The 22,290-nt window shown below is 38.8% G+C and overlaps 1 protein-coding gene across 1 annotated transcript in view; it reads left to right on the forward strand.

Annotated features, from left to right (window-relative positions):
• Nucleotides 1-22,290, forward strand: part of LOC126334595 (probable aconitate hydratase, mitochondrial) — an 89,014-nt gene that overhangs the window by 55,610 nt on the left and 11,114 nt on the right. The window contains exons 9-11 of the mRNA XM_049996987.1: nucleotides 2,907-3,064; nucleotides 5,418-5,676; nucleotides 7,015-7,220. Coding sequence (XP_049852944.1) covers nucleotides 2,907-3,064; nucleotides 5,418-5,676; nucleotides 7,015-7,220 — 623 coding nt within the window. The remainder of the gene's footprint in view (nucleotides 1-2,906; nucleotides 3,065-5,417; nucleotides 5,677-7,014; nucleotides 7,221-22,290) is intronic.

A 22,290-nucleotide genomic window follows, 5' to 3' on the forward strand; every position in this document is an offset into this window, starting at 1 on the left:
TAGTCACTAAAAACTCAAGATTTTGTGTCATTAATTACTTTATCATTTAAAAGAATTTTTCCTGCACCTATCAATTGTCAGGGGTGCACAGTGGCTACACTAAAACAAATATTAAATAAAATTAAAAAAGTAAGTTCAGTGTGACCTGTCAGTAGTGATTTACCTACTACTGTTAAAACCCTATGTCAGCTTTTGTGTCCATACTATGCTTCTATCTGGATGTATGTTCATAGGCTTCATTTGGTATGTATATGTTGTAAGGTTCCCCTGTTTACACATGAGTTTTCAAATTTGAGCTTGTTAATATTTGGAGACATCAGCATCTACAAATAAAATTAAATTTTCTTTGGACCATACTAGTGCAATTGTGCTGGACTTCTTCATTGCTGCAGTCTCTCTTATGCTGTAATTGAAGAGTTTCAACAAACACAGAAATTCTATAGATTCATACAAAGCATTTCTTCTGAAATGAAGCTAGTACATTATCACACAAAATACAATAACTTCTTGTATTTCAAACTTGTCGAGACAGGGAATACCACTGGAGTATATATCATGAGCTCAGACATTAGAATGACATTAGTTACATCTCAACATTCTTCTTGTGTCTCATATAGACATAACGCTATATTTTTAGGTTTTGTGCATTTACGCAGTGGTCCACCATGTTACTCCAATGTAGGATGACTCAAGGAACATATATAAAGCCCACATAGTTGATACTTATGATAATACTGTGATCGCTGCCCCACTCTGAAGACAAATGACAGCCGTCCATACACTCATTACACGCAAAACCAGACAACAAAACCTCCAAAAAGCCTCATATTCTTAATTACTAAATCATTATACAGGACTACAATTATGTCAGTCATTTATTGGCTAGGTAGACATAGGATTATACATCATTTGGCTGGAGTACTATTTAGCTTGACAGTGTTTTCTCAGAATAGACTGTCCTGCAAAATTTAACTACTTTTTGTACCTTTCAGATGAAGTGGTCTAAAAGTGTGTGGCACTGTACCTGTTGTGAGTTGTGTGTAGTTGCCAGAGTTGTGTTCTATCATGAAGTGATTAAGAATGCTTTTTGAGACTGTCTATCTGCTTCTGCACTCCCAATGCTGGTTGTTCAGAAAATTTTAATTTCTGTCCAATTGAGATATCCTGCAGGAGGGGCCAAATATTACATCTCCATAGCCATGTACTATGGTTTATTATATCGACAGCTTGAAATAAAATGATATGACTGTGTTGCAGTTAAAGTTCTCCCTTTGGACAAAATGTGAATTGAGATTCACACACACACAGCTTAAGTGATACCACAGCTCACAGCATTCCATGAGCTACCAATTGTACAGGATGCAACAAATTCAATGTACGTGCACACTTTTCAGTATGGTATCAAATGAAATAATATGGGCAGATATTATTGTTGTAGTGCAGGTCAGGTCATTACGAGTTTTGACTAGATTTAAATACAAGGGGGGAAATGCAAGTGTCGGATCCAAAAATATATTTCATGCAAACAGAGAAGGGGCAAGAAACACATTTATAAAAGAAATGATACTAGAAGGTGAAAATGCAGTCTAACAAACCAACCAACAGCTGGTTTCTAAATAAGATTTTGGAATTTTATTGTATTTGTTAATGTGGCTATTTTGAATATGGTACCTCTAATGTTTAGTTTTGCTGCAGCCACATAACACTTGGGGGCTCTTTCCTACATACAATCCACAATTTATACAGTACTTGCTCTCTCAAATTAAGGGTTTTAAGCACTTTACTTTTTTAGTTATGGTGCGTAGTTATTCATCGAGATACGTCATTCATTTGCAAATACTTTGCGCATGCATGCGCGCGCGTGCGCGCACACAGCAGACCACCATTTATATGAAAACACATTGGAAGCAAATGGAGCACAGCAGCTATTATTTCACAGTAACTACAACAGACTGTTGGTGTTTTGAAATACAGCTACTATGGACCAGTTGGATGATGCTGCTCAATGGTGGGGGAAGGATATTGGTGTCACAAAGCACAACTTAGTTGAACTTTTTTGGCATGACAGAAGTTTCATCTCTTGAGAAACACTACTAAAAACTGTTGTGCCACAGCAGTATGCTGCTAGCTGTTGCGTCACTTTAGTTGTGAGTGCGACCCTGGCTTAAAAGTTTCAGTTCTTTAAGAAATTCCAGAGAGTAAATTTTTTCCACAGTGAAATAAAACTGTTTAATTTGTTGGACTTCAATTCGGAAATTACAGTTCTTTATTGTCGCACAACTAAGTTCAAGCTGCAGATCATAGAGAGGATAAAGATTACAAAGGATTTCACATGCATTCTTCCAACAAATGTCACTTGCAATGCTTCATACATTCCCTGAAATTTTTTTAAATATTTCAGTTAAACTCTAATTCGATATTAAACAGAACAAAATCCTGGCAGGCTCAATGTAAGGCATGTCGTCAGTGAATCATGAATACATTCCAGTGACTGACAGTACATAATTTAATTTCGTATTTCTTGTTTAGCAACAATGGCGTCCTGATGCTCCATGGCTGCCAGAGTATTATTGTGCTGCTGTCACTGCACACACAGTTCAGGCCAGGTACTACTTTTTCCTCAGTGCTTATGGATACTGCATGTCATCACAATACATCAAATTAGCACAAAATAAATCCCCAGCTTGTGATTATGTTTGGCTGCTCAGCAATTCCATTCCATACATTCTCCTACCATAATGATTTGCATGATGATTAAAATTATTTACTTATGGTTGTCATAGACAAACTGTAACAAATATTAAAAAGTAGACAGTATTGAACTTTCACTTGTAAAATGTTGTATGGTGAACTACATTCATTCATGTGCCGTTTTGTTATTGAAGCATCACTATTCTTTTTTCTAGGTCTCATTGGTAGTTGCACAAATTCTAGTTATGAGGACATGGGCCGATGTGCAAGCATTGTCAAACAAGCCCTAAAACATGGACTCAAATCGAAGATTCCATTCAATGTAACACCAGGATCTGAACAAGTGCGAGCAACAATTGAGAGGGATGGAATTGTGAGTGCAGCTGAGTGTTAAATTATAAAGACTTGTTTTGTGACAATGTTCAAATTAAATCATTCATATGCAGATTGAAATCCATAAACACAGGGTTATTCTAAATGATGGACCCATTCAAGTACAAATCCAAAGTTAACAAGCTTGATAGCAATGAAGAGAGGAAGTTTCAATCATAAATGTTCAATGTGGCCACCATTGGCTCCATGGCAAACATCGACATGGTAGCCAAACTCGTCCCATACACGCGAATTTGTATCTGTTGTTACTGAGTGCTTGGCGACAGTGATCCGGTTGCGCTGATCATTCAGAGTGGTTGGTAGAGGCAGGACATAAACAGCTTCCTTCATATAACCCCATAATAAATAGTCGCATGGTGTGAGATCAGGAGATCTCGGTGGCCAGAAGTGCAGAGCCAGGCCCTCAAGTCCCCTGTGACCGATCCAACGTTGAGGAAGGAGTCATTCAAAAAGCCTCATTCATCATGGTGCCAATGTCGTGGTGCTCCATCCTGTTGGAAAATGAAGTGGGAATCTTCCATAACTTTAGGGAACATCCATTATTCCAACATGTCCAGGTATATAATTCCTGTTACAATTTTTTCTGCAAAGAGAAATGGTCCATAAACCTTTGTACGTGATACAGCATAGAACACATTGATCTTTGGTGAGTCTCTTTCGTGTTGCAATGTTGAATGTGGATTTTCCAAACCCCATATGCGAACATTGTGTCTGACTTTTTCACTAAGGTGGAATGTCGCTTCATCACTAAAAATTACACGCTGTAGAAATGCGTCATCCTCCTCCTTTGCTAGCACATAACCACAAAATGCGAGACGCTTCTCTTTGTCATTGGGGTTGAGAGGCTGCATAAGTTGTAGTTGGTAGGGCTTGTACAGCAAACACCATCTCAGCACTTTCCATACAGATGGCTGGTGTTTTCCAAGTTCTTGACTGGCTCTGTTGGTAGACTTATTGGGACTGCACACAAAACTTGCGTACATCCATCAGACATCATCCTCTGACACACACACTCAGCTTGTGCTTTTTCCTTTGCACACACTCCCAGTCTGTTTAAATTGCTTAAACCGATGGCTAATGCTTTTGTGAGTCGGTGGTTGAATACCAAATTTGGTATGAAATGCCTGCTGCACTGCAGTTTGCGACTCGCTCACAACTGACAGTGAAACAGAACGATGGCCTTATTGCCGTGCGAACTCGACTGGTCACTTTTGAAACCATCGCCACCTGCCCGCTGCTGCCTGCCAAAAACTTTGAATCTTCATCTTTTCATTGGTATAAAGCTTGTTTATTTTGGATTTGTACTTGAATAAATATGAATTTTTGAAAATGGGTGCATCATTTAGAATAACTCTGTAGGGCCATAAAAACAGAACGGTTATGAGGTGTACTCACTTTCATAATTTACATTCTGTCTCATAATGTAGATTATTTTCATAATTACAATATGGTCCAGTTAATGAACTAAAATGAGGGTGGCAATTCTTCTCTGGGAATTCCAGGAATTTCATAAATCTCAAGGAGTTCTTAATTTTTAATGTAGCATTGAAATTAAATTTTATTGAGTTTTATAAAGCACAAATTTTAAAATAATATTTCAAAATGTGTTAATTATTTGAATATCATTCTATATAAATTACTGCTTTTGAGAACTGTGGTGAAACTAGTGCTTATGGCTGGTATATGGTCCAGCTGAGAGGAAACAAAAATCGTTACTGTGATATGCTGGCTCCCCCCTCTCACTGTTAATTTATCAGGAGAATCTTGACACCATACGCCTCCTCATACCTGGAATCTTCTGAATTTTTTACAAGTTTGAGTAGCCACCTTGTAAAACTGAACCACACATAACAGACAAGACTTTTAAGTTGTATTTTGAAGAAGAGATTGAACTTTTCACAGTTACTACTACTGACCTAAAATGACGTTATGGCTGATTCTTCATTTAGTCCCAGTTTTACTCAAGATTTTCCACGAGCGAGTAATGAGGAGGAGGAGGAAGAGGAGGAGGAGGAGGAGGAGGAGGAGGAGAAGAAGAAGGCCTTACATTGTTATTTTAATTCCCATTTGTATGTTAGGATAATAGTTTTTTACGAGACCATTATGGGGACTGAATCATCAGTTCAAGAGGGAAAGAAATTATTCGCTATGTGTTGTTCGCTTCTCTAATGGGAACTTCTGCTACTGCTGCTACTGCTACTACTACTACTACTACTACTACTACTACTACTATTAATAATAATAATAATAATAATAATAATAATAATAATAATAATAATAATAGTCCTCTATTGAGAACTGCAACATTTTTAGTGCTGTAATTAATATTTCAGGCAGAAACACTAAGACAGTTCGGAGGCACAGTCTTGGCTAACGCCTGTGGACCTTGTATTGGACAATGGGATCGAAAAGATATTAAGAAAGGAGAGAAAAACACAATTGTTTCTTCATACAACCGTAACTTCACTGGACGAAATGATGCAAATCCTGCAACACATGCCTTTGTGACATCACCTGAGCTCGTTACTGCTCTGTCCATTGCAGGCACCCTTGACTTTGACCCCAGGAGGGATACCCTGAAGGGAGCAGATGGTATGTTTCTTAGATTTAGTAGTGCTGTTAATGTCATAACAAATATAAACTGTTACAGCTCCTCGTATATGATGGCTCACAAAGACAACTCTTACTGGGTTATTAACAAACCATGTTGGTGGACAGACTTCCATATAATTTGTGTCTTAATTAAAAAAAAAAAAAATGAGGGCAAAAAGGAGGATCGCTCAAATACAGAATTGTTGTCACTGCTTCATCACACTGAAAAGGCGAATTCTGTTGCTACTACCTTCAGAAAGTGGAAAAAATTGCAATATGTCAGTTTTGTGGAGTATACATAAGCATTTTTCAGAGGTAATTTTTTTAATCACTTTTTGCCATATGGAAGTTTAATTTTCTAGATCTTGTAAAGAAATGTATAGCATTATCATCTGATCTACTTCAAGTAGTGTTAATCTAAGTGCATTCTTCCTCTGCCTGTATTTTCAGTGGGAATGTCAGGACTATTTTTTCAGTTACTGTTTCAAGGAGGAAAAATGTGGTCTTAAACATGAAATTGAACCGAATTTGTTAAATAATTTATTAGAAATATGTTATAATGCGCTACTGCTCTCTCTATCCCATCTCTTCTTGTGTGCTCTTCATGTTTATGCTCGTTATATTTTGCATTACTTCTCCTAGACTTTGTGTACCTATGTCACTACAATTCATAGTGTACTCTTCCTTTCCCCTTTCTTTCCTAGACCCTGCCTATTAGCAGTTAACTGCCCCTATTAAACCCCATACAGAACTCCATACAGCTTGCTGAACTGTCCAGTGTACCTTGGGTATAAGTGTTTCACCGAATAGAGCCAATCAGAATTTTAATGCTTCCACAGCAACTTTTTAAGTCCAGTTTTCTTGTACACCACCTCAAATGTTACTTCTGACAACAACCTCCTCTTTGTCATTGTTTGCCAAAACATATTCAGTCATAATATTGCTAGAATGCAGGGCAGTGTGGGAGGGAATCTTATTTATATGAAGATGGTCTTGGTCCCCTTTGTGAGCACTTCTTAAATACTGGATTTAAATCACTGGTGTGAATGATTGTTTGTTAATGGTTTTTGTATGTGATTTTTTTTTTAAAAAAGTGTGCTATTGCTCAAGGAAAAAACTTTTCTCAGGAGCTGTCCGCTGTGGCCGAGTGGTTCTAGGCGCTTCAGTCCGGAACCGCACTGCTGCTACGGTCGCAGGTTTGAATCCTGCCTCAGGCATGGATTTGTATGATGTCCTTAGGTTGATTAGGTTTGAGTAGTTCTAAGTTCTAGGGGACTGATGACCTCAGATGTTAAGTCCCATAGTGCTTAGAGCCATTTGGATCATTTCTTTTCTCAGGCAAGGAATTTAAGTTGGATGACCCCTTCGCTGATGAACTGCCACCAAAAGGCTTTGATCCAGGTGAGGACACATACCAGGCTCCTCCAGCAGATGGTGGCAAATTGAAAGTTAATGTTGATCCTAAGAGCCAACGTCTGCAACTTCTAGAACCATTTGATGCTTGGGATGGAAAGGACCTCACTGACATGGCAATACTCATTAAGGTATGAAAGTATTCTCATGCAATCTTGATACAATTTGCCTTTTTCTCATTGATAATTTCAGTGAATGTTGTTGAAGTAGACACTCAAAACATCACACACAATTAGTTGTTACTACTTAGGTAATCTAAAATTGAAAATGGGTAATGTTTGTCTCTGACCATGTAATATGCACTAACCTGCTTGTTTTGATTTGCAATCCAAATCATATATTTTGGAATTCCAAAACCAACAAGGAATGGCATAAGGAGACTTCAAACAATATACATCTTGTTGTTGATGCTCACTTCTTGTCCTTGTTTGCTTTCAGATATGTAGTTTATAAAATTGTAATTGTACCTTGAGCAAACACCTTTACTTCTTTCATTATTTAAGCTACTGATGGGCAGACTAACGTGGTAAAGACCTTGCTCTTTCCACCTTCCTCCCTCCCTTTCCATGCACAAAAAATAAATCGTGAAGCTGGCAACATCATCGTGCCTCTCATTTCATGTTATGTAAGAGGCTCACACTGTAAATTTTGGTGGTGATGGCTTTGTTTCATTGCTGCTTTTCCTAGAAAGTCTCACATTAGTAAAATTAATTTAGTAGTAAATGTAACAAGTCACTGGATAGTAGAGGCATTCAGCTGGTGACAGGCTCACAAACAAGACTGAAAACTTTCTAATCCTTTCTTGAGCTAGTGTACAAACTACATTTATAGTCTCAGCATTATGTGACTCTAACAATCTGTATCTGAAGTCTTTCTATGATTCAGTGAAATCAGATGTCAGTCACTTTCAGGCAAATGTTAGTCTGGACATTACGCAACAAATGCTTCAGAATTTAATATTGCTGTACTTTTTGAATTTGATCAGTGGCCTTTTCCACTTCTTTATTATTTGACAGGAAGGTCTCTGTTGTGGTTGCCATCAATACAAATGCAAAGTCCATGTTGTAGCAGAATTACTAGGCTAAGTAGAAGTCAACAACTCTAGCAAATATCGCAGTTGTAAGCCATGTAAATGTCTGGAATATTGACTGGTATAACATTGACCAGTTGACTTGTAAAATCATACATTACACCATAACTGGAAAGGAAATGAAACAGCATTGAAAGCATTCCATTACTGGCAAGATAATCAAGGAAGCTAACTGGGATGTCCAGTGCTGGTCAACAATAAATTAGAAAGTTTGAGAACTGAAAGAGGTCATGTACAAAGCAACAGAATAGTAAAACCACAAGACACCCTTTATTTGATTTGAGGCAGTGCAGAAATTATAAATTCAAACAAGGGGCTTGGGGTGGGTTGGGGGGGGTGGGGGGGTGGTGGGGGTTGAGCTGTAGCAGTGATAAAGAAAAAAAAGAATTCAAATGCTACATGGATAAATGTTTCAACATAGTTGCAGACCAAATATGGAAATATAGAGGCATTTCATAGAGAGCAAATGGGGCCCTTGCTGAACTAATGCAGATATCGTCTACTGCAGCCCGTTATGCACCTTCAAAAAGGAAGGGCACACAAGCCTTTGAAGACTAGTGACTATCAGTAAAGGGCAGAACAAGAATACCATTGTATCCAAATATTACAGACCATTTAATCTTCTAAATATTATAGATAAAATATTTGAATAGCTTTTGTTTAAAGGATTGCAGCACAGCATTGACACATGGTATAATTCCTCAGTAGTAAGGCTTTAGAATAGGCAAGAAATAGAACATGCCTTTCTTGAATGATATCAGTTTTCTGCACTGGCTGTTATTGTTATGGTTAAATCATTGTTTCTGTTCATATTGTTCACTACTAATTAGTTTCGGCTGTGTAACCATTCACAGGTGTAGCGTATGACATCTGACATGTTTATACTTGGATTACAATCGGTGTACTTGCCTAAGTCACACAATTTTAACTGAGCTGTATTGGCTGGGCTATGGAATTATAGGCATAACACCACGTGTTCACGAAAACAATAATTACACAGCATAATCAAGTGGAGCACTGAACTAATACGACAACACCTTGTGACTCCAGGTCATAGTGCTGTGCCTGTAATACTAAGGCTGACATTCTGTTTCTAAAATTGTGTGATGTAGACAAGTACATCGACTGTAACTCAAGTATGTGCACAATGGTACCTACATATGCACAACTACTCTGCAATTCATACTTAAATTCAAAGGTTTCATTAAAGCACATTCATATTATTTTTTTTACTGTTCCACTCTCGAACAGCATGCAGGGAAACGAAACACTTAAATTATTCCACATGAACTCTGATTTCTTTTATTTTATTACAGTGATCATTTCTTTGTATGTACATTGGTGCCAACAAAATATTTTTGGGTTTGGAGGAGAAAGTAGGTTACTGACACTTTGTGAAAAAATCTTGTCTCAGTGAAAAATGCCGTTGTTTTAATGATTGCCACCACAACCAATGTCCCATATCCGTGACACTGTCTCCCCTATTTCAAGATAATATGAAATGAATTGCCTTCTTCAAACTTTTTTCCATGTTTCCTGTCAATCCTATCTGGTGCAGACCCCATACTGCACAGCAGTATTGCAAAGAGGCAGATAAGTGTACAAGTAAGCAGTCTCTTTAGTAGGCCTATTATTATGCTAAGGCTTCCACTAATAAAACACACTCTTTGGTTCTTCCTTCAGTTTCAGTAATCTGTAACTGTGATCCCTAGTTAAAGTGATAGCTTTTAGATTTGTGTGATTTATTATGTAATCAAAATTTAACTGATTACTTTTAGTACTTATCAAAGCAGTCTCTGGACCGAAGACCACAACAACAACAACAACAACAACAACAACAACAACAACAATGGACGAATTCACACTTTGTTATTGAGAGTCAGTTACCACTTTTCACACCATACAGATATTGTGTCTAAATGATTTTACAAATTGTTTTCATCTTCTGATGGCTTTACTAAATGGTAAATGACAGCATTACCTGCGAAAAATCTAAGAAGGCTGCTCATATTGTCTCGTAAATCATTTATATAGATTACGAAACAACAGACAGCTTACAGCTCTGTCTTGAGGATCACCAGCTATCACTTCTGTTTTACTTGGTGGCTTTCCATCAGTTAGTACGAACTGTGACCTTTCTGACAGGATGTTATGAATCTCTGACTTTATTCCATAAGCAAGCCATTTGGTTAAAAGCTGCTTATGAGTAATGGCGTCAAAAGCCTTCTGGAAATCTAGATATATAAAGGAATTAAGTTTTAGATCCCCATTAACAGCTTTCATTACTTCATGATAATAAAGAGCGAGTTGTGTTCCACAAGAATATATTTTTTTTCTCCCAAATCCGTGCTGGCTCTGTCTCAACAGATAGTTTTCTTCAAGGTAAATCATGAAGTCTGAACACAGTGTGTGTTCTAAAATCCAACTGAAAATTGATGTCAGTGACAAGAGTTAGTAATTCAGTTGGTGTGACTTGTGCAACTTTCCAGTTTGTAGATATGGATCCTTTGTTGAGTTAGTTGTTGCACATAGTTGCTAAGCATGGAGCAATTGTATCAGCATAATCTGAAAGGAATCTAAGTGGTGTATGTTCTGGGCTGGAAGAGTTGCCGTTATTAAGTGATTCAAGCTGCTTTGCTACAAATAGTATATGTGCTTGTAAGCTACTCATCTTAGCAGGTGTTCTTGATTTGAGTTCTGGAACATGTACTTTGTCTTCTTTGGTGAAGGGATTTTAGAAAACCAGATTGTCTCACACCTCAACGGCGATTCGGCGTAGACCCCTCAGAGTGGTTGGTGGGTCAAGTCATCCGTAAACAGCCATTTTCAGTCTATCCCAGCCATGTTCGATAGGATTCATGTCTGGAAAACATGCTGTCCACTCTAGTCAAGCGATGTCATTTTCCTGAAAGAAGTCATTCACAAGATGTGCGTGATGGGGGCGCGAATTGTCATCCATGAAGATGAATGCCTCACCAATATGCTGCCGATATTGTTGCATTATCAGTCGGAGGATGGCATTCACGTTTCATACAGTCCTTATGGCATCTTCCGTGACCGTACGTCAACCCAACATAATGCCACCCCAAAACAGCAGGGAACCTCCACCATGCTGCACTTACTGGACGGTGTGTCTAAGGCGTGGTTGAAGGCATATGCGATACACATCAGGGAAGAGAATGTGATGCCAATCCTGAGTGGTCCATTCAGCATGTTGTTGGTCCCATCTGTACCACGTTGCATGGTGTTGTGGTTGCAAAGATGGACCTCGCCATGGATATCGGGAGGAAAGTTGCGCTTAATGCAGTCTATTGCTCATAGTTTGAGTCATAATACGACGTTCTGTGGTTGCATGAAAAGCATTATTCAACATGCTGATGTTGCTGTCAGGGTTCTTCCAAGCCATAATTCATAGTAGCCCTTAGGCAGCCTGAGCGAGGTATGTCATCGACGGTTCCTGTCTCTCTGTATCTCCTCCATAACTGAACAACATCACTTTGATTCACTCCAAGACGCCTGGACACTTTCCTTGTTGAGAGCCCTTCCTGGTACAAAGCGATTGAACCATCTAGGCATGGGTGAATTACAGACAACACAAGCTGTGTGCCTCCTTCCTGGTGGAATGACTGGAACTGATTGGCTGTCGGACCCACTCCATCTAATAGTCACTGCGCATGCATGGTTGTTTACATCTGTGGGGGGGGGGGGGGGGGGGGGGGGTTTAGCGACATCTCTGAACAGTCAAAGGGACTGTGTCTGTGATACAATATCCACAGTCAATGTCTGTCTTCAAGATTTCTGGGAACCGGGGTGATGCAAACTTTTTTGATGTGTGTATTTCTTTGAATGTAGGCCTCACCTGGTCTGCACTTCCATAGTAACTTTGGAAGGGACTGAGATTGTCTCTTACAAAGACAACAAGTGCATTTCTATTTGCTGTTTTAGATATAGTTTTCATTTATTTTTGGTGGATTTGGTTGTTACTCTATTCAGTCTCCCTACAATGACTTGGTGGCCATGAGCCCCTATATCCATTGTGATGCTCCCAATTTGCTCAGGCTTATTTCTTGCGAAGAAATCAAGTGTGTTTTCACAACCATTTGCACCTGGTTGGCTCCTAAACTAATTGATCAAAATAATGTTTAGAAAAAACATCTAGTATGATTTTGGATAGTGCTTTGTGCCCGTCACTGACTTTGAAAAGGTATTTTGACCATCATAGATTTAAGTCACCACCAACTGTAATTGTATGAGTGGGGTACCCATTTGAAATGACTCACTTGTTTTCTATGAACCATTCTGCAAATGCATCATTTGAGTTGGGAATTGGGGGAAGTGTTAGTAAAAGTAACCAGTTATTAATGGATTCTGGTTGTCAGGTAAGCTGCTACCCATACTTCAGTTTCTTCAATCTACTTCATTTTCACTAAAAGATAAACTACTACTAACAGCAACAAACATGCCACCACTGTATTTAAACCATCCTTTCAGAACACCGTTAGGTCCTCTGTAAAAATTTCAGCTGAACTTATCTCGGGCTATAGTCAGCTTTCAGTACCTGTAATGATTCAGGCTTCACTGCTTTCTATTGGTACTTTAATCTTTGGTTCTTAACAAATGCAATTACGACTGTTTACAACTTCAGAACTGATGGTAAAAAGTTTGCTTCTTCATACTGAAGCAAGATTTTAAACTGAGTATTTGAACTTAGGCCTAAGGTTTTTATGTTTCTCACAACCAAACATCCAGATTTCAGACACTCAGATTGGTATAAAATGTTTTCGTGTTGATAGATTATGTGCCAAAACACTAATTTAGTTCATGCTCTGTGTTATCGTCCAGTAGACTGTGTGTAAATGGTAATTAAAAGTATCACCAGGGCTACGGAGCACAGGAAAAATGTGTATGTAAATGATTGTATTGTAGCTAAAAACAAAGATGATGTGACTTACCAAACAAAAGCGCTGGCAGGTCGATAGACACACAAACAAACACAAGCATACACACAAAATTCTAGCTTTCGCAACCAACGGTTGCTTCTTCAGGAAAGAGGGAAGGAGAGGGAAAGACGAAAGGATGTGGGTTTTAAGGGAGAGGGTAAGGAGTCATTCCAGTCCCGGGAGCGGAAAGACTTACCTTAGGGGGGGGAAAAAAAGGACAGGTGTACACTCGCGCACACACACATATCCATCCGTGCATACACAGACACAAGCAGACATTTGTATTGTAGATCTCACATGGGTGAGAAGGTAAAGTGTTTGGTCATTGTACCAAAGGTTCCACATTCAAATCCCACTGATGACAACTTTTTTTAACTATTTTTGTGCGAAACTGTTATATGGGAGAGCATTTTCCTGACATGTAAAAGGACTTTTCAGAGTCTGCAGCAATGTTCTTTTGGCAGTCTGCTTTCGTTTCAAATGGCTATGAGCACTGAGGTCATCAGTCCCGTAGAACTTAGAACTACTTAAACTTAACTAACCTAAGGACATCACACACATTCTTGCCCGAGGCAAGAGTCGAACCTGTGACTATAGCAGTTGCGCGGTTCCAGACTGAAGTGCCCAGAATCGCTTGGCCACCACGGCCGGTGCTTTCGCTTCATTAGTTGAATGTTATGTACTTATTATTGATCTTATTATTTTGTTTATTATTAATTATAATTATTACTATTACTGTTGCTGTTTAGTTATGCACGTGTGACACAGTTGTTTCTTTATTTTTCTGTGTTGATTGTATATTCTGTGAAACTACAAATGCTCTCTATAGGTTCACTACTTTCAAAGAAACAAACAGAAAGCAGGTTGCCAAGAGAAGATTGCTGTAAACTCGAAACAGGTATTTTACATGTCATAAACACGTTGTCCCATATAATACTGTCACACATAATACAATAAAAAAAATTGTTGTCATTAGGCTTTGAACCGAGGACCCTTAGCATGAGGATCTAACACTCTACTAACTTCCCCACGGAAGCAAAGTCAGTCAGTTATTCATAACTGTGCTTCTGATGTTCTCCATAGTTCTGGTGTTACTTTTAATTAGTGCTTGCACCCGTTCTGCCAGACGATAACACATAGCACGAATTAAATCAGAGTTTTGGTTGGTTCTCTATCGACATACTACGTTTGGTACTGATCTAAGTTTCTGACATCAGGAGTTTGGGTGTCAGTGACAAAACTTTTTTTTTCCCTCCACAACAGCAGATAACAGGATATTGTCTTTCAAAAGGAAGTTGAGTCTTTTTGGTTCACAAGTACTGAAGAATAAATTTCTAACATTCCCTACTCTTACATCTCCCATGGGAGGTTTAGGTAGAGACATTATTAATCATCAGAGACATTATTACACATGTAGAGGTCCTTCAAAAAAGTTTTGGAAAGCAGTTTTTTGAACATTACACAAAACATGATTCAATAAGAAGTAATCATGAAAGAAACTTCAATCGACATGGCTAGAAACAGTTCAATAGAAGATCTTTTCTAAAAGAAAACACTGCTTTATTTTTTGATAGGAACAAAAGCAGGGTCTTTTAAAAGAAGCAATCTGATTTTTGGTGTCATTTGTTGATACTTACAGGAGTAAAAGTGTTTCTTATATTAAAAATAAGTACAGTGACAGTCTTAGTGTTGATGACAACTTGAGAACTAAGTTGAGCGCAGTCGAGGCAGATTTTGAAGCTCTGCCTAAAGATAAACTGCAACATGCTTCCAACTAAAATATGTAGATGTTCTTTAATCAAAATCTAAGTTTGAAACCTAATTAGTGATTTTGATGCCTGGCACAGTTTGATTTGATCCTGAATTTTTTTGCTTTTTTTGACTCTAATTTACTATACCTCCCCCCATGAACCATGGACCTTGCCGTTGGTGGGGAGGCTTGCGTGCCTCAACGATACAGATAGCCGTACTGTAGGTGCAACCACAACGGAGGGGTATCTGTTGAGAGGCCAGACAAATGTGTGGTTCCTGAAGAGGGGCAGCAGCCTTTTCAGTAGTTGCAGGGGCAACAGTCTGGATGATTGACTGATCTGGCCTTGTAACAATAACCAAAACGGCATTGCTGTGCTGGTACTGCGAACAGCTGAAAGCAAGGGGAAACTAGAGCCGTAATTTTTCCCGAGGGCATGCAGCTTTACTGTATGTTTAAATAATGATGCCGTCCTCTTGGGTAAAATATTCCGGAGGTAAAATAGTCCCCCATTCGGATCTCCGGGCGGGGACTACTCAAGAGGACGTCGTTATCAGGAGAAAGAAAACTGGCATTCTACAGATCGGAGCGTGGAATGTCAGATCCCTTAATCGGCCAGGTAGGTTAGAAACTTTAAAAAGGAAAATGGATAGGTTAAAGTTAGATATAGTGGGAATTGGTGGCAGAAGGAACAAGATTTCTGGTCAGGTGAATACAGGGTTATAAATACAAAATCAAATAGGGGTAATGCAGGAGTAGGTTTAATAATGAATAAAAAAATAGGAGTGCAGGTAAGCTACTACAAACAGCATAGTGAACGTATTAAAGTGACCAAGATAGACTGAAGCCCATGCCTACTTCAGTAGTACAAGTTTATATGCCAACTAGCTCTGCAGATGACTAAGAAATGTATGATGAGATAAAAGAAATTATTCAGGTAGTGAAGGGAGATGGAAAAATTAATAGTCATGGGTGACTGGAATTCGACAGTAGGAAAAGAAAGAGAAGGAAACAGTAGGTGAATATGGATTGGGGCTAAGAAATGAAAGAGGAAGCCATCTGTTAGAATTTTGCACAGAGCATAACTTAATCATAGCTAACACTTGGTTAAAGAATCATAAAAGGAGGTTGTATACATGGAAGAATCCCGGAGCTACTAAAAGGTATGAGATAGATTATATAATGGTAAGACAGAGACTTAGGAACCAGGTTTTAAATTGTAGGACATTTCCAGGGGCAGATGTTGACTCTGACCACAAGCTATTGGTTATGAATTGTAGATTAAAACTGAAGAAATTGCAAAAAGGTGGGAATTTAAGGAGATGGGACCTGGATAAACTGACTAAACCAGAGGTTGTACAGAGTTTCAGGGAGACCATAAGGGAACAATTGACAGGAATGGGGGAAAGAAATACAGTAGAAGACGAATGAGTAGCTTTGAGGGATGAAGTAGTGAAGGCAGCAGAGGATCAAGTAGGTAAGAAGACTAGGGTGAGTAGAAATCCTTGGGTAACAGAAGAAATATTGAATTTAATTGATGAAAGGGGGAAAATATAAAAATGCAGTAAATGAAGCAGGCAAAAAGGTATACAAACATCTCAAAAATGAGATTGACAGGAATTGCAAAATGGCTAAGCAGGCATGGCTACAGGACAAATGTAAGGATGTAGAGGCTTATCTCACTAGTGGTAAGACAGATACAGCCTACAATGCCGCGTGAAGAGTTCGACAGAGTACTGAAAGACCGGAGTCAAAACAAGGCCCCGGGAGTAGACAACATTCCATTAAAACTACTGATGGCCTTGGCAGAGCCAGTCCTGAGAAAACTCTACCATCTGCTGAGCAAGATGTATGAGACAGGCAAAATGCCCGCAGACTTCAAGAAGAATATAATAATTCCAATCCCAAAGAAGGCAGGTGTTGACAGATGTGAAAATTACCGAACTATCAGTTTAATAAGTCACAGCTGCAAAATACTAACGCGAATTCTTTACAGACGAATGGAAAAACTAGTAGAATCCGACCTCGGGGAACATTCCGTAGAAATGTTGGAACACGTGAGGCAATACTGACCCTACGTCTTATCTTAGAAGCTAGATTAAGGAAATACAAACCTACGTTTCTAGCATTTGTAGACTTAGAGAAGCTTTTGACAATGTTGACTGGTATACTCTTTCAAATTCTAAAGGTGGCAGGTGTAAAATACAGGGGACGAAAGACTATTCACAATTTGTACAGAAACCAGATGGCAGTTGTAAGAGTCGAGGGGCATGAAAGGGAAACAGTGGTTGGGAAGGGAGTGAGACAGGGTTGTAGTCTCTCCCCGATGTCATTGGATCTGTATATTGAGCAACCAGTTAAGGAAACAAAAGAAAAATTCAGAGTAGGTATTAAAATCCATGGAGAAGAAATAAAAAGTTTGAGGTTCGACATTGTAATTCTGTCAGAGACAGCAAAGGACTTGGAAGAGCAGTTGAATGGAATGGACAGTGTCTTGAAAGGAGGATATGAGATGAACATCAACAAAAGCAAAACAAGGATAATGGAATGTAGTCGAATTACGTCGGGTGATGCTGAGGGAATTAGATTAGGAAATGAGACACTTAAAATAGTACAGGAGTTTTGCTATTTGGGGAGTAAAATAACTGATGATGGTCGAAGTAAAGAGGATATAAAATGTAGACTGGCAATGGCAAGGAAAGCGTTTCTGAAGAAGAGGAAGTTGTTAACATCGAGTATTGATTTAAGTGTCAGGAAGTCATTTCTGAAAGTATTTGTATGGAGTGTAGCCATGTATGGAAGTGAAACATGGACAATAAATAGTTTGGACAAGAAGAGAATAGAAGCTTTCGAAATGTGGTGCTACAGAAGAATGTTGAAGATTAGGTGGGTAGATCACATAACTAATGAGGAGGTATTGAATAGGATTGGGGCGAAGAGAAGTTTGTAGCACAACTTGACTAGAAGAAGGGATCGGCTGGTAGGACATGTCCTGAGGCATCAAGGGATCACAAATTTAGCATTGGAGGGCAGCGTGGAGTGTAAAGATCATAGAGGGAGACCAAGAGATGAATACACTAAGCAGACTTAGAAGTATGTAGGTTGCAGTAGGTACTGAGAGATGAAGGAGCTTGCACAGGATAGATTAACATGGAGAGCTGCATCAAACCAGTCGCAGAACTGAAGACCACAACAACAACAATTTACTATACTCTCTTGCCCAACAGGATTATATTATTTTGTGATGTAGAAGTTAAATAAATATTTTAAATATCATTCCTCTCTCTCTCTCTCTCTCTCTCTCTCTCTCTCTCTCTCTCACTCACTGAACGTTTGTATCCAAACAGGCTTAATTTAATTTCATACTATTTGCTGCGAATCAGTACCAAATGCTAACATCAACACCTCTCCAAAAAAAAATTGAAAAAAGATGCTCTCACAAAGTATTAGTAATTGATTGACACAACACAAAAACTGTGTGTGTGTTCTCTACACTGAGAAAGTTGGCAAAATATTTCCTCCCATAGCATCCCTGCGGCAGTCATCTCTCAACTATCCACACTCCCCCTCTCCCATCTCAATGTTCGTTAAAACGTGAACAAGCTATAGCGGTACACCCAAATTTCCAAAAATGTCAAGTAGGATTGAAATGAGTCTTTGCCCGGAAACACAGTTACAGCATTTTCTTGTATCTTGAACAAATCTTCCTCATTCCAAGGACAACGTAAATAATTACACAGATGTATCACTGTCTGTACTTCTCCACATCGCCAGAGTTAGCACTTGTAAGTATCCCCATCACATTTGGCTGTCCGATTAACGAACCCCCATTTGTAACCTGTTCAGTGATCTCCTTGTGTCCAGTCAAAGTTTTGTCTGACTGGTGAGTATTCTTTTGGCTTTATCCCTGCTTGGACATGGCTTATTTCAGCTGCTCACAGTTCTTATTCAGCTTTCTTGGCTGGTATATTTAGTGCAGATATTGACTAAAAAGCTCTTTATATACTTCAGCGTAGGTCTTGGTGGAGAATGTCCATGTAGTGGGTGTAAATCAGTTTTCTTTGACACTCTTCTTTTGCAGCTACTTCCTGACAGGAATGTCCAGTAGCCAAGAAACAGAGTGCCATAGTGGATGTATGGACAAGCTGGGGCTAACGACCCGAATTGCTACCAAGTTTCCATGTGATGTTTTGGGCGGACACCTTAAATTTGATATTAAGATAGTGCCATCAGTGAGTGTTAGAATCAAAGTATAGTGGCGTCAAACAGTGTCCTAGCTTAACGCCTCCCCAAATCACTTTGTTTTCTTCCTGCCTGTTTATTTCACAGGTGTAAAATGCAAACCTAATTCTGTGTGCAGCTTCAGGTGGTCCTTGTTGTAGTAATCAGAAAACATCCCCAGAGCTCTGGTCAGCAACTTTTCTGTTTCTGAAGAATTATCTGTCTGCACAGTCAAAGCAAAGACGTCAGCATATATGTAACTTTTGTGCAGATTAGGTTTTGACTGATAATTTGTATAAATGTTGTAGAGCACAGGTGCCAGTACATTCTCTTACGAGTAGAAGATTTCTCCAGTTCCTCCAACAGCTGTGTCTTCCTTGGAATTCAACATATAATCTTCGATTGTGCAGTAAGGTGGCAATTATTCTAATAAAACCATAGTCTTCAATCCGAGTGTAGGTTTTGTGAAGCATTATGCAATGCAACTGTATAGTGAGCTGATGAAAGGATGATAAATGCCATTCCACTTATCTTCTCCCTGTCAAACCTGTCCCCTGTGTGCTGTCCTAGATGAGTTATTTGTGCTGTGCAGTTTCCTTAGAGTCTGAAACTGGCATTTTCATGTACATGTAAGCTATCAATCTTTGGTGACAGTTAAAAGCATGTCTTCACATATCTTACAGAAATGGCATAATAATGAGATGGTTCATAGCTCTGAGGATCATAACATTCTTTTCCCACATACATGAGAGCAATTACTTTTGTTTTCCTCCATGGTTGTGGAATATTGTTCTCTTTTAAGCAGTTATTGCAGAATTCCAGAAGCCATTTAAGTGTAGTTGGTCTGAATTTCTTTATCGGCTCCATTTGTCTGTCATCCAAACCAGCTACCTAGTTCTAAAATTGTTGTATAGATTTTTTGCAGAATTGAGTTTAGAGCTCATTTGTTACTAGATGTTCTTGCATTCTTAGGTCCTTTGCCCCATTTGTCTGTTTTACCATTTTTATGAAGCTTTTGATTTGGGGGAAATGTAAACATGGGTTTTCCTTTGTGTTGTACCATTACTCAGGTGATGTATGAGACTCCATCCCATTTGATTACTTTTGATCATGTCTAGACTGTCTAGCACTTCTATCAACTGATTTTTCGTACCTTCTGCCACAGAAATTTGAAAGCTGCATCTGATACTTGCTCCCTAAAAGGGGTTTCTTCAAAGAGTTTAGTGAACTAACAAAAATGAGGTTAATGACAGTATTCCTAGTAGAAATACAGGGATTGTGAGTTTAAAGAACAATGGTAGTTTTGTAGTCACTGGAGGCAGTATTTTCTTACAGTGACATTTAGCAAATACTAATAATAAAAAGTAAAATGGTATAGAGGATTAGGTGGTATATTTTAGTTCTGAAGGCAATAAGCTGTCGTTCATATTACTAACCAGCTAAAACTGTGCATGGATGAAGTTGCTGGTTGCCTGTTTAATGGTTTCCAAGATCAACGAAAAAATTGATTTTCAGGATGTCGTATAATTATTGACCATCTCTAAAAATTTGAAATGCCAATGTAATCTACTCATTAAGCAGTATAATCTTGCAATAAAGGTTTATCACAATAAACCGATTATTCTAGTTAGAAACTGTGTATGTCTTGAGGCAGGGCAACATATGGTATGCAAATTACACAGATTATATTCATCCAGTATTTGAGAATGAGAGCACTTAGCAACTTCCAGCAAACTTTACACATAACTTCAAGACTTTTCTAAATTTTTCATTAGTCTGTGAGTGAATAATTAAATTTTTCATTAGTCTGTGGGTGAATAATGGGGTAAAATAAAGCCAACATAATTAGGGTTTTGTGTCTTCATCATGAATGTTTTACACTCTTATCAGCAAATACACTGAAGAGCCAAAGAAACTGGTAGACCTGCCTTATGTCGTGGAGGGCCCCAGCGAGCATGCAGAAGTGCCGCAACGCGACATGGCATGTCATGGACTTGACTAATGTCTGAGATAGTGCTGAAGGGAATTGACACCATGAATCGTGCAGGGCTGTCCATAAATCTGTAAGTGCACGAGGAGGTGGAAATATCTTCTGAGCAGCATGTTGCAAGGTGTCCCAGATATGCTCAATAACGTTCGTGTCTGGGGAGTTTGGTGGCCAGAGGAAGCATTTAAACTCAGAAGAGTGTTGCTGGAGCCACTCTGTAGCAATTCTGGATGTGCGGGGTGTTGCATTGTTGAGCTGGAATTGTGTAAGTCCATCGCAATGCACAATGGACACGAGTGGATGCAGGTGATCAGACAGGATGCTTATGTGGCACTTGTCAGTGTCATATCTAGACGTATCAGTGATTCCATATCACTCCAACTGCACATTCCCCACATCGTTACGGAGCCTCCACCAGCTTGAACCGTTCCCTGCTTACATGCAGGTTCCATGGGTTCATGAGGTTGTCTCCATACCCATACACGTCCATCCGCTTCATACAATTTGAAATGAGGCTTGTCCGACCAGGTGTGTTTCCAGTCATCAACAGTCCAATGTTCCTATGCTTTGTGTCGTGCAGTCATCAACGGTACACTAGTGGGCTCTGTGACCCCATATTGATGATGTTTCATTTTGATGACCCAGCATTGAACTCTGCAGCAACTTGTGGAAAGGTTGCACTTCTGTCATGTTGAACAATTCTCTTCACTTGTCGTTGGTCCCATTCCTGCAGGAGCTTTTTCTGTGTAGTTTATGAAAATTTGGCCCTTTGTATACCCATGTAAGCTTTACTTCTTGTGTGTATTTTGCACCCCTGCACATTCCATATTGAATTTTTTCTCTACTTTAATATCTGTGACAGAGCAAATTAGGCCTCTCAGTACAAACATTACTTCCACTCAAAGGATGCTGCATCCCCATATGAATTATATGGGAACATACAGTATGATTACTAAAAAAAATGACTGGTTATTGACAGTATTAGTTGCTGATAGCGTATTGTTTAATGTTAAAAACTGCTTCTTTCATGCATTTGATTATAAATGTAATTTTTTTTCACCAGAATAATTTCTGTCAGGTAGTTCGTGTAGCATTTTTGAGAAAATATTTTAGTACAAATTTATAAATTGGTGCTTGAAAGAAATTGCTTCTTGAAAGAAAACACCTGGCTACACTATATTTTTTCTTCATTGGTTTCAGCTTTTGTAACGAA

This window comes from Schistocerca gregaria, chromosome 2 (assembly GCF_023897955.1).
Source record: "Schistocerca gregaria isolate iqSchGreg1 chromosome 2, iqSchGreg1.2, whole genome shotgun sequence".
Lineage (NCBI taxonomy): Eukaryota > Metazoa > Arthropoda > Insecta > Orthoptera > Acrididae > Schistocerca > Schistocerca gregaria.